The sequence below is a fragment of the Oryctolagus cuniculus genome, chromosome 6 (assembly GCF_051225735.1).
Source record: "Oryctolagus cuniculus isolate XC-2025 breed Fujian yellow rabbit chromosome 6, ASM5122573v1, whole genome shotgun sequence".
NCBI classification, from domain to species: Eukaryota; Metazoa; Chordata; class Mammalia; order Lagomorpha; family Leporidae; genus Oryctolagus; species Oryctolagus cuniculus.
In genome coordinates this window covers 132933508-132946795 of record NC_142872.1, presented here as the reverse complement: position 1 = coordinate 132946795, position 13288 = coordinate 132933508, and the positions used below count along the sequence as shown (strand labels likewise).

At 38.5% G+C, this 13288-nt stretch overlaps 1 protein-coding gene across 1 annotated transcript; it reads left to right on the top strand.

Annotated features, from left to right (window-relative positions):
- Window positions 1-6256: 6256 nt before the first annotated feature.
- On the top strand, window positions 6257-8213 carry LOC100342528 (solute carrier family 25 member 36; the record flags this gene model as incomplete). Its single annotated transcript, XM_051843971.3, has 1 exon — window positions 6257-8213. A coding segment is annotated over one exon (561 nt), but the record flags the coding sequence as incomplete, so codon positions are not given.
- Window positions 8214-13288: the final 5075 nt, after the last annotated feature.

The following is a 13288-nucleotide window of genomic DNA, read 5'->3' as shown; positions in this document are numbered from 1 at the left end:
TGTGTGAGCAAACTGTTGAAATCCTTACTTAATGTATACTAAGCTGATCTTCTGTATATTAAGATAATCGAAAATGAATCTTGATGTGAATGGAAGGGGAGAGGGAGTGGGAAAGGGGAGGGTAGTGGGTGGGAGGGATGGTATGTGGGGGAAGCCATTGTAATCCATAAATCGTACTTTGGAAATTTATATTCATTAAATAAAAGTTAAAAAAAAAGTTAAAAAAAAAAAGTCTGGTAGAATTCAGCAATGAAGCCATTCTGTCAGGGATTTTGTTTGTTGGGAGGGTTTTTATCATTGATTCAATCTCCATCTTGGTTATTGGTCTTTTTGAGTTTCCTATGTCTTCATGACTCAATTTGTTATATTGTGTGTGTGTCCAGGAACCTATCCATTTCTTCTAAATTTTCCAATTTGTTGGCATAAAGCCCTTTGTACTAATTTCTGAGAATTCCTTTTACTTCTGTGTTAACTGTTTATACATTTCCATTAGATCTCTGATTCTATTGATCTGAGTCTTCTCTTTATTTTGTGTTACTTTGGCCAATGAAGTATCAATTTTGTTTATTTTATTTTCAAAGAACCAGCTCTTTATTTCACTTCTCTTTTGTATTTTTTTTTTGGTTTTAATTTTGTTTATTTCAACTCTAACTTTAATTATTTCTATCCTCCTATTGATTCAAGGTTTAGTTTGTTGTTTTTCTTGGTCCTTGATATACATTGTTAGCTCATTTTTTATGCCTTTCCAATTCTTGATGTAGACATCAATTGCTATAAACCTCTCTTTTAACAATGACTTTGCTGTATCCCATAATTTTTTTTTTTGACAGGCAGAGTGGACAGTGAGAGAGAGAGAGACAGAGAGAAAGGTCTTCCTTTGCTGTTGGTTCACCCTCCAATGGCCGCCGCGGTCAGCGCGCTGTGGCTGGCGCACCGCGCTGATCCGAAGCAAGGAGCCAGGTGCTTTTCCTGGTCTCCCATGCGGGTGCAGGGCCCAGGGACTTGGGCCATCCTCCACTGTGCTCCAAGGCCATAGCAGAGAGCTGCCCTGGAAGAGGGGCAACTGGGACAGAATCCAGTGCCCCAATCGGGACTAGAACCCAGTGTGCCGGTGCCGCAGGTGGAGGATTAGCCTATTGAGTCACGGCGCTGGCCCATGTATCCCATAAATTTTGATATGTTGTATTGTTATCTTCATTCACTTACAGAATTTTTTTGATTTCTCTTTTGATTTCTCATATGACCCACTGTTCATTCAGGTGCATATTGTTCAATATCTATGTGTTTATATATTTTCTGGATATTCTTGTGTTGTTAATTTCCAGCTTCATTCCATTGTGGGCAGAAAAATGCATGGTATGATTTCAATTTTTATGAATTTTCTGAGACTTGCTCTAATGGCCTAGCATATTGTCTATTCTAGAGAAAGTTCCATGCACTTATGAAAAATATGTATTCTGCAACTGTGGGAAGAAAGGGTTTGTAAATTTCAGGTCCTTTTGATCTATAGTGTAGATCTTTTCTATCTAATTGAACTGTCCAATGGCAAAAGTAAGGTGTTGATGTCTCCCATTATTATTATATTTCAGTCTATGTCTCCCTTTAAATCTATTAACATTTTGTAATAATCATTGAGTTAACTGGCATTGTATAATTGTATAATGTATATTAATTGGAATTGAGTTAACATACATTTGGTATATTCACATATTCCTATTGAATTGATCCCTTAATCATTACTTAGTGACCTCTCTGTCTTTTAAAATTGTTGTGATAAGTCTATTTTGTCTGATGTAAGAGTGACTATAACTGCTCATTTTTTGCTTTACACTAGCATGGGATATCATTTTCCATCCTTTCTCTTTTAGTCTCTGTATATCTTTGCTGGTGAGCTGGTGTTTTTGTAGGTCACATGATGAGGTGGTGTTTTTGTAGGTCACAAATAGATGAATCTTGTTTTTGAATCCATTCAGCCAGTGTATCTTTTAATTGGAAAATTGAGACCATTTACATTCAAAGTTATTATTGATAAGCGATGAGTTGGCCCTGACATTTTTCCATATATATTTCTATTATTTACTTTGGATTTCCATTGTGCTTTTTTACTGATAGATTTTCTGCCTTCACATTCTTTCATAATTATAATTATCATTCAATGTTTCTGTGTATTGCATATCCTTTAGCATCATTTGTAAGGCTGGATAAGTGGTGACAAATTATTTTAATTTCTGTTTATTATGGAAGGTCTTTTCATAAGTGAAAACTTTGCAGGTTACAGTATTCTGGGTTGACAGGTTTTTTTCTTTTAAAACTTGGACTACGTATTTCCATTCTCTGTTAACCTATAGGGTTTCTGATGATAAATCTGCTGTGAGTCTAATTAGTGATCCTTTGAAAGTAATCTGGCATTTCTCTCGTGTACATTTTAGAATCTTTTTTTATTTTCTGTATTACTGTTGAAAGTTTGACTACAATGTGTTGTGGTGAAAATTTTTTCTGGTCATGTTTATTAGGAGTTTTGTGTGCCTCATGTACATTGATGTCCCTTACTTTCTCCCAATTAAGGAAGTTTTTTTTTTTTTTTTAATAATTTCGTCACTGAATAGCCCTTATAATCCATTCTCTGTTTCCACATATTTAGGAACTCCTAAGTTCCTGTGTTCCAAAGACCCTGTATTGGGTCATTTGATAGTGTCCAATAAATCTCCAACACTATTTTTAATTTTTCTATTTTTTTGTCTGACTGTACATTTCCAAAGATTTATCTTCTAGCTCAGAAATTATTCTTTCTTCTGCCTCACCAAGTCTGTTAAAGTTTTCCACTGTATTTTTATTTGACATACTAAATTCTTCATTTCTAATATTTCAGTTTGACTTCTCTTCAAAATCTCAATCTCATAGGAAAAAAAATTCTTCCATATCATGGATAGATTTCTTCAACTTGTGAATTAGCTTCTTATTGCTTCTGAGTAAACCTATCATTAATCTTTTGAGTTCCTTTTCAGACATTTAATCCATCTCTTCATCTTCATATTCTAATATTGAAATGCTGCTGTTTTCCTTTCAGAGAGTAGTATTGTCTTCCTTATTCTTGTTCCTTGAATTTCTTCATTTACTTTTAGACATTTATGGAAACACTTGTTTTTTGTTTTTTGTTTTTTTTTCTCTAATGGCTTTTTTTCTTAGAACTATGTCTTGGTGGCTTTGCAGAGTGTTTGCTCTCTCAGTGAATACCCAGAGGCATGTGCTAGGTATGGACAGGGAACTCTGTTCAGTGCTCCAGGGTGGGGTATCTAGGGTGACACCTACATTGGGTGGGCATGGTAGATCTTTTCTATTGTCAGCAAGGGCTAGGGTATGTCTCCTCTGTCAATGTAATCACACCCTCACCTCCTGTCTTCCAAGGTGATCAATGCCCTGGGTTAGCCTACTGTGGGTTCAACACTAGCCTATACTGTTGAATGAACCCAGGTAACTCTGAGCCTGTACTCTGAACGCTGTACTCAGTGACTGCTTAGAGACCTAGGAGTCTTGTGCCCCAGAGCCTGTTATATGCTGAGAGGCTTGGAGTGCCTCATAGTCGTATGTGGGTGCCCAATCCTCTATCAATCCTCCAATCTAGACTCAAGGTCAGTGAGGAATGTAGATTTTTCCCTCTGGTAAAATCCCTGGATCACACACATGCACAAGAGCCACCATAGCCTCTACTGGTGTCAATATGATGCCTTGTACCTGCCAGGCGCTGGGTGTGTGCACAAGAGCTATTGCAGCCACTACTAGTGTCAACATGGTGCCCTATCCCAGCCTACCTGTTACTGGGCACCATTGAGTGAGAATGGGGAGAGAGAAACGTGCCCTTTTTTTTTTTTTTTTTGATTGGTTAGATGGGAACCCTGTCCTCCTTGGGCTCCAGATTGGACTCAAAGACCGTGTGGTCTTCCAGGTTCTCCTTCAGATAATATTATCAGTGGCATGGGCTGCTGCAGTCTGCTCTTACTTTGCTATCTAAAGCTGTCAAGCTTCCTCCAGCTCTTGGCTGTGGGTATCCTGTGTTTTGTCCACACTCATTGCTGCATGTCCACAGCTTCCATTGCTGATCCACAGCATCCCTTTTTCTTCTGTAGAATTTCCACTGAAAATTTCTCTCCAATGCTCCCCTGTGAATGTATTTCTTCCACATTTTTGCTACTATGTTCCCATGGCCTAAAGCAGTATGTCCTTCCCCTGTTTCACCATCTTGGAATCCCCTCTTGATTAAATTTCAATGCCCATTAGTAATACTATTTACAATAAAATTTTAGCAAAATAAGAATAAAAGTATTCATCTTGGCATGTCAATAGGGGTCCAACCAGGAAAGGGGAACTATATAGCAATATGAATAGAGAAGGCTGAATGTAAAATTTTAAAAAACTATCATAAACTATTTGAGTAGGAGTTTACTAATGATAAGTAAACACAAAACTGAAGAATATAGCAAATATAAATGTAGCACCTCTCCTAGGTTTGGATACAGGGTCCAAGGAGGACCTGGACATATATGCCTGCTGAGATATAGGTGTAAGTAACCCATTGCTTGAGTTATCACAGCTGCTTTCCAGGTTCTGCTTTAGCTGGAATCTGGAATCAGGAGCTCGAACCAGGTACCAAACCAGGTATTCATGTGTTGAACATCAGCATCTAATTGGTATCTTAAGAATTAGGCCAAATACTTACTCCCTAATGGGTTCTTAAATAAGTGTACCTAAATGTGAAACCTTGGGGTAGATATTTGGACTAACAGATAAGCTGCCAGTTGGGATGCCCGCTTCCAGTATGGAAGTACTTGAATTCAATTCCCAGTTTCATTGCTGATTCCAACTTCTGGTACATGTTGAGAGGCAGCATATGATGGTTCAAGTAATTGGATTCCTGCCACTAATGTGAAAGAAATAGATTGCATTCCCAACTCCTGGCTTTGGACCCTGGTCCAGGGCTATTGAAAATATTGAGGAGTAAACTAGTAGATGATATCACTCTCTCATAATTCAATTAATTATTTATAAATATAAATCATTTGTCTGCAAATTAGTTGCTGTTAATGTGAACTATAAAATTGGAATGATAATAACAATGACAATAGATATCCTGATGCATAACATTAAGTACATACTCATGTAGTGGTTATCAGGATTGAAATGAAACAATGTTATTAAAGTGCTAAACATATCTTGTTTAGCTGATAATGAATATTCAAAAACTGTCAGAGATTATAACGGAGATTATTTTTACTATTAAAAGTGATACCCTTGATGCCAAGATAGCAGTACAGCATCAAGACATTCCAAGTCATGTGGGGCAAAATATATAGTTAATAAGGAAAGGGGATACAAGCCAGTGACAAAGCTGTGAGAATTTCATGCAGAGAAGCCCAGGAGTCCAACGGAGAGAATGAGCAGGGCCATGCTGAGGGAGCAAAAAGTGGTGAAGGCATGGTGGAGAAGCCAAATGGGGATACTGATGGCACCCCCAGTATGGGGGCCAGGTGAGACATGAGGTTGCGAGTCCACGGAGCTATGGATAGCAGTGGATGGAGGAGCCTGGAAGCTGTGTTTGAAGTTCCAAGTGGAAAGAAAGAGAAAGTTTAAGGGAATAAACAGAGTGGTCAGGCACACCCTGTCCATCTATGTCTCCCCCCTACCCCCAACCAGACCTTCAGCCAGCTGGAGAAGCTTATTGTTTGTTTACATTTTCAAATGTAAGCAGGGGACTGCTACATTTGCCTACCTTGCACAAAGCCATCAATTGTGGAGGCCACTTCTCAACACCCCACACCTGAGAATGAGGATCTCAATATTTCAGAGGAATTTCCCCACACACACTGTAAGCTGTACAACAAGGAAAAGTCCTAAATATCAAAATATTGAGCTTGTTTGACACACCAGAGAGAAGCAAGCCCGGCGCCAGTAGGTGGGGCTTAGTGCACTGGAGATCTTATACCTCCCCCCATCATGATCGAGGAGTGAGCAGGACTCCCAGAGGTGGGGCTGTGTGCTTCCACTTGCAATGCACAGACACACAGCAGTTCATTGTAGAGGGAAATATCACCAAACTGCAAGGAAAAGTTGAATGGTGTATTTGATCCTGATTCTACGCAGGTACACATGATTTCAGCTGCAATGGCAGGCATTTACTGTACATTTCTCCCGAGAAAAGAGTGAGATCGTGTCATCTCATGCTCCCCATCCGCAGGTCACTTCCTGTAGAAATATGGACTAACTTAAACCTCGTTTTACTGTGATCACAGCAACTAACCCCATCTGGCTTATAAAGACTCGGTTACAACTTGATGCAAGGAGCCGTGGGGAAAAGCGATTGGGTGCTTTTGAATGTGTTCGCAAAGTATATCAGACAGATGGACTTAGAGGATTTTACAGGGGCATGTCTGCTTCCTATGCTGGCATATCAGAGACTGTTATCCACTTTGTTATTTATGAAAGTATAAAGCAAAAACTGCTGGAATGTAAGACTGCCTCTATGATGGAAAACGATGAAGAGTCTGTGAAGGAAGCATCAGATTTTGTGGGAATGATGCTAGCTGCAGCCACCTCAAAGACTTGTGCCACAACTATTGCATACCCTCATGAAGTTGTAAGAACAAGACTACGTGAAGAGGGAACAAAATATAGATCATTTTTTCAGACACTGTCTTTGGTTGTTCAAGAAGAAGGTTATGGGTCACTTTACCGTGGCCTAACAACTCATCTGGTGAGACAGATTCCAAACACAGCCATTATGATGGCCACCTATGAATTGGTGGTGTACCTACTCAATGGATAGCAGTGCGGGGCTGCTCCAGAGAGGGGAGACCAAAAGATTGCAGTGGACCATGGAGTATCCAAGCCAGCGTGGCGGACGGAAGAAAAGTAGTTTGGGAACATGTAACTATGCCTAAGTGGAAGTTTGGTTGTAGGAATTTAAGTAACCATACCGCATTACTTGATCTTTCAGTAATGAGGGAAAGAAAAACCTTGGCTGCCTCCAAGGAAATGCCTCTCAAAGCACTCCTTACGCAAAATTGCCATTTTCTCTACCATGTCCACCAGATGCAGTTGTGTTTCATTGATTTATGGCAGTCAGAGTATAGTGTTTATTCCATGAGCACGCACTTCTCCAATATTCTAAACACGTACTGTAACTATCCAAAGATAGTATTGGCAGTCATAAATTTCCGATTTCTGGCTATTAATTCCTGTAAAAGTGTTAAGCAACAACATTAGGGAGAGCCTTGGTATTACTGTCACATTTTCCCAAGAAGACCTTGCTCAATATTTTATGTTCAGTTATTTGGCTTTGCAGTCACTTTTTACAGCCAACAAGATAGCATCTAAATATCTTACATATTTTTAACATTAAATTTTGATTTCCAGAGCTTACAAGTGTTTGATCTTTTGCATAATGTGGATTTTAAATTGTTTGCCAGTGTATCCAACTCACATGGTAATGGTTTGGGAAGATGAAATAAACTAGTAAAATGTTGATTCTTGACCATTTCAGTGACTTGAGCATGTCCTCATATCTTCCCTAATTGTATGGTACATGAATGAATGCAGTAGTCTTTTCAGTGACTTACTGGATATAAACTTGACTTTCTACCTATTTGTCACACCTTAGTATCATTACAAGTGGAAAACATACACCACTTCTCAATTTTTCTGTACTTGTTTTCACTTTAAGAATTTGAGCCCTTGAGTTGTTTTCAAGCCCATGTAGATTACATTTTAATTATTTTGTAGAGAAACTGGTTAATTTTCTGTTTGGCCCTTGCAAGTTTTTATTTTAAAAATAACATACTAAAACTAATATGTGGGACAGTAACAGTATTAAAGATGAGGGCCCTCTGCATCTGATTCAGTGGGTAATGCTCTTAACTGACTTAGAGTTTGGCAAAAGAACAAGCTGCTTTTGACAAGAAATTTATTCTGTGCTGATTTTCCGAATGGTAAATCATAGCATTCAAGTTAGTTTGGGTTAAATGTATTAACAGGATATAACTTTTAAATTTTGCTATTGAGACAACTGTACCTTTTAATACTTTAAATGTATTCTATATATGGCCCTTATGAAGCTATCTGTTGTAATTCTGTAAGAGACTTTGCCTATGGATGTTGCTATACTGGTGTATAAAATGTCTACAATTAAACTCCAGTGTGGGATTCATTTCAGTAGACCTTAACTGTGCATTTTGTGCAGTGGCTTTATCTGCAGAATGACTCCTTGTGAACGCACTTTGTGGCCTTGTTTTGAGGTATGAGAATAGAGAATTTCATGATAAAATTATATTTTTTAAAATATTAGTCGTGTATTGGGCAGAAACAGTGTTGCTAACTTTTTTGGGGTTTTAGGTATATTGTTTTGGAGACCTGCAGTATACATGTCTTAAGTATTCTGTGTGCCCTGTAGTGCCCCCGACACGATTGCCAGCTTACGTTGCTGACACCAGTGAAGTGCAGTGCCCCCTTACATTCTGACCTCTTGTAGTCAACAATAACTGGATGTTTCTGAGGTGCTCAATTGGAATCACGAATATTCCAGTCCATGTGGAGACCAAAGGCAATTGAGTTTCCTTACTTTTTATGGTAAATTTCAGCTTTGACATTTATTGTGAGGAACATACCAAAAAAAGAAAAGAAAAAAAAAGCAGGAGATTCTAACTTAAAAGTGGAGAAGTCTCAACCTATGGTGTTTACCTTTCTGGGTGCCACTGATACTGCCTAAGAATCCAGTGCCATTTGCCTCTGAAGACCCATCACCTCAGTTGTGTTGAATGTAGGGCAGAGACCTCCCTCTTCTCGCTGATCTCAGTACCCGCAAATGGTGAAGAGTGATATGAAAACCAGCAGCGAAGGAACACCTTACAGAGCTGTAGCAAATTCCTAACAAGTGTCCTTCCAGGATGACCATGAATGCTATTTCTGTTTGTATTTAGCAAGTCCAATTTGGGCTTCCGTGCATCATATTCATCTTCTAAAGCTCTTCTGTGTGCACTAGAAGGAACAGAGTCTCCGTGCTTATTTGTACAGCAGCTAGAAGAACACCACTTGCTGTAGTTTATTTTTTGTGTGACGAGGATAATTCAAACAGTTTTTCAGAATTGCAGCTAACATGAAACATTGCAAGTCTTGCGGGTGAGGAAACCGGGACAGACTGCCATGCTCCGCATCCCAGAGCTACGGTAGAGCTGAAGTAGTGTGCTTAAGCAACAGTCATCTTGTGCTGAAGATGCTGGCAGAGTGATGGCTGAGGTTGCTGTGGGTTAGCTCAAGTGTCTCAAGTTCAGACTGGTGTGGGTTCCCTCCTGAATGTAGAGGAAGGAATTTGTGAGTTCGTGATTCGGTTTCTCAGCACTTGGTGACATTAGACAGCTCAGGCAAGCAAGCACATTGTGTTCAGTGATTTCCTTGTTTTCCTCCTGACTGCATAGGCCAGCTGGCTGCCTTAGTTAATGTATTGAATCAATTCAAAGTGTGTAGTCCTGGGGTGCTATGTTTGCACAATAGTTTTATGCAATCTCCAGCAGCCCACGATCAGATGAATAGAGTTAGTCACATCTTGTTTACTCACTTGGGTGCTTTGAAACTAGCCCTGGGCTTACTTGGTTACTCGTGGGCATTCTAGATGACATGGGGTGTTCACAGAAACTCTTAAAAGGAAAGATTTGTAGGAATTGACCCAGGATAAAACACAACAGAGAGTAATGAGAAATAAAGCTGAATATGTAAATCGGAAAAGTATGGGCTGTCTTAGAACTAAAACATAGACCTATAGTTTATATCCTCAAGCCACTGGGGAACCACTGGATTTTTTTCCCCTTCAAAGATGACCTCATAGAAAGTCAGACTTAGGGGCCAGCATTGTGGCCTTAGTGGGTTGAGCCGTCTGCAACACTGGCATCCCATATAGGCGCTGGTTCCTGACCCAGCTGCTCCACTTCTGAGCCAGCTCTCTGCTCATGGCCTGGGAAAGCAGCAGAGGGTGGCACCTGCCTCTGCACCAATGTAGGAAACTAGGAAGAAACTGGCTTCAACCTGACCTAGCTCCGGCCACTTGGGGAGTGAATCAGCAGATGAAGATTCTCTGTGACTTTGGCTTTCAAATAAATAAAAATCTTAAATTTTTTTTTTCTAAAAAATTAGACATGTAAGAAATTTTGAGAAGTTTATAAAAGATAAATTTTATGCAAAGGATTTTGAAGTCCTACATATACCTTCAAAAAGTTCATGGGAAATGTGTAATACAAAAAATTGCATGATGTGGATCTGGTTCTAGAGCCCATGAGACTATTTTAGGCATGGAAAGCCAAGAACTCTGGGGAAAAAAATGACCTAAATGAAAGATCTCTGCAAGTGAGATCCCAGTGTAAAGAAGGGAGGAGAGAACTTCCACTTTGATTATGACCTTGTCTAAACATGATAAGAGTCGGTGAACTCGAAAGGCTTCCATAGCCTTGGCAACTCATAACCGGAGCCTAGGGTGATTACTAATGCCATAAGCAAGAGTGTCAATTTGTTAAGTCAACAACAGGAGTCACTGTGCACTTACTGCTCATGTAGGATCTCTGTCCTTAATGTGCTGTACATTGTGACTTAATGCTATAACTAGTACTCAAACAGTATTTTTCACTTTGTGTTTCTATGTGGGTGCAAACTGTTGAAATCTTTACTTAATATATACTAAACTGATCTTCTGTATATAAGAGAAATGAAAATGAATCTCGATGTTAATGGAAGGGGAGAAGGAGCGAGAAAGGGGAGGGTTGCGGGTGGGAGGGAAGTTATGGGGGGGGAGCCATTGTGATCCATAAACTGTACTTTGGAAATTTATATTCATTAAATAAAAAAAGTGTTTAATCAAAAAAAAATCCCACTTTGAGCTCTTTTGCAATATAAAATTCATTTTTGTTAACATAGTCTACTATGTATCAGAACACCAGTGCTTGTTCCTTTTGTCCAGTTATAACATTGGCTAACATTTCCCCATCCCCCACTACTCTCCAGTAACTGTTCCACTCTCAAGTTCTATATCAACTTCCTATACTCCACATAGGAGTGAGCTCACGTGGTATCTCTTTCCGTGCCTGGCTTATTTTACCTAACATTATGTTCTCCAGGTTCATCCATGTTGTCATAAATTTCAGAACTTCAACTTTTATGGCTGAATAGTAGCCAATTACATATATATATGCCACATTTGCTTTATACTTTTGCTGCTGATTGACACCGAGGGTGATTCCAGATCTTCACTATTGTGATTAATGCTACAGTAAGCATAGGGGTGCACATGCCTCTCTAACCAGCTGATTTACTTTTCTTTGGATATACACCAGTAGTTGGATTGGTAAATCACATGATAGCTCTATCTTTTAATTTTTTAGAGGTGTTAAGCCATTTGATGCCTAGGATTTTGGCAACTTATAAGAAATACAGACAATGATATGGAAAAAAATATTTGAATAGCTCCAAATATATTTAAGAAATTAAATTCATTTTTAAAATATTTTCTTAGGGATAATTAAAGCCCTAAAATATTTCACTGGCTAATTCTACTAAAGAGTTAAGGAAAAATAAAAGTACATTAAAATGTTCTTTCGGAAAATACAAAAGGATCAAATGCTTTCTAACTTATATTAAAAGAGTAAACAAAACCATGATATCAAAATCTAATGAGGAAGAAAATACTCCTAAATTATACAGGTGAGAAAACTGGTAACAATTTACAGCAAGTCAAATGTAGAAAAACATCAACATGAAATATGAACCCTTAGACTTCACTTTCTCTTTTGCATAGTTGAATCTGATGAGAGCTGTACTTTCAGGTGCTTGCATTTCAGTTCTCGCCCGTTTGTTTCTAATACAGGACTCCCTTAAGTATTTCTTATTGGGATAATCTGGTAGTGATGAGCTCCTTCAGTTTCTGTTTGTCCTGGAAATTCTTTGTTTCTCCTTAATTTCTGAAGGATAACTTTCCTGAGTATAGTATTCGTGGCTAGCAATATTTTATTTCCTTTAGGACTTTGAATATTACATTCTATTCACTCCAGGCCTGTGAGGCTTCAGCCAAGACCTCTACCTTAATATAAGGGGGAATTCCCTTGTTAGTGACTTGACCACTTTCTTTTGCTATTTTTAGAATTCTCTCTTTTTGACAGTTTTACTATTATGTGCCTCAAGGGGAAATATTTGGTTGAATGTTTTAGGCTCTTGGATTTGGATGTCTGTATCTTTCCCAAGATTTGAAAAGATTTTAGGAAATATATCATTGGATATATTTTCTGTGTCTTTTCCCTTCTATCTTCCTTAGGAAACATACATAATGCGAATGTTGCTTAATGGTGTCCCATAATTTTCAAAGGCTCTCTTCATTCTTTTATTTTCTTTCCTTTTTCTCTTTCTGAATGAATTATTGCAAGTCATTGGTCTTCAAGTTCATAAATTCTTTCTTCTGTCTGTTTACTTCTGCTTTCTTCAAAAATATTCATTTACTTATATATCTTAAAAGCAGAGTGACAGAGACAGGGGAGGGGAGAGAGAGAGAGAGAGATCTTCTATATGCGGGTTCACTCCCCAAATAACTACAATAGCCAGGGCTGGGCCTGGCCAAATCCAAGAGGCAAGAACTCCATCTTGGTCTCCCACATGGGTGGCAATGGCCCAAGTACTTGAGGCATCATCTACTGCCTTCCCACATGTATTAGCAGGAAGCTGGATTAATAGTGTAGTAGCAAGGACTCTAAATGCACTCTGATATGGGATGTCTTAGCAGCTTATCCCCCTGTGCTGCAATGCTGGCTCCTCACTTACGCCTTTGAGACTCAACTATAGTTTTAATTTCATTTATTTTGTTCTTTCTAAAAGATTTCTGATTGGTTCATTTTTATTATCTTTATTGCTTGCCTAAAGTTCTTATTCATACCTCTATTGTTTTCCTAAAGTTGTAGAATCATTTGTCTGTATTCTCTTGTATTAAGTTATGTTAAAATTATTATTTTGAATTATTTATCAGGCAATTTGTTGATTTCCATTTTTTTGTCTGCTGCTAAACTTACTGTGCTTCTTTGGAAGCATGATAATTAGTTATTTTGTGTGTATGTATGTGTGTATGTATGTGTGTTCCTTGTGCCCCTAAATTTGTTTTCATGCATCCATTCTAGAAATTGTTTCCATTACTGTTAAAGTGTGACTTTAATTGTGAAAGAATTTCGACTATTGATTTTACCTACAGTGTTGGTTGGACATACTATGTTGGCTTGGT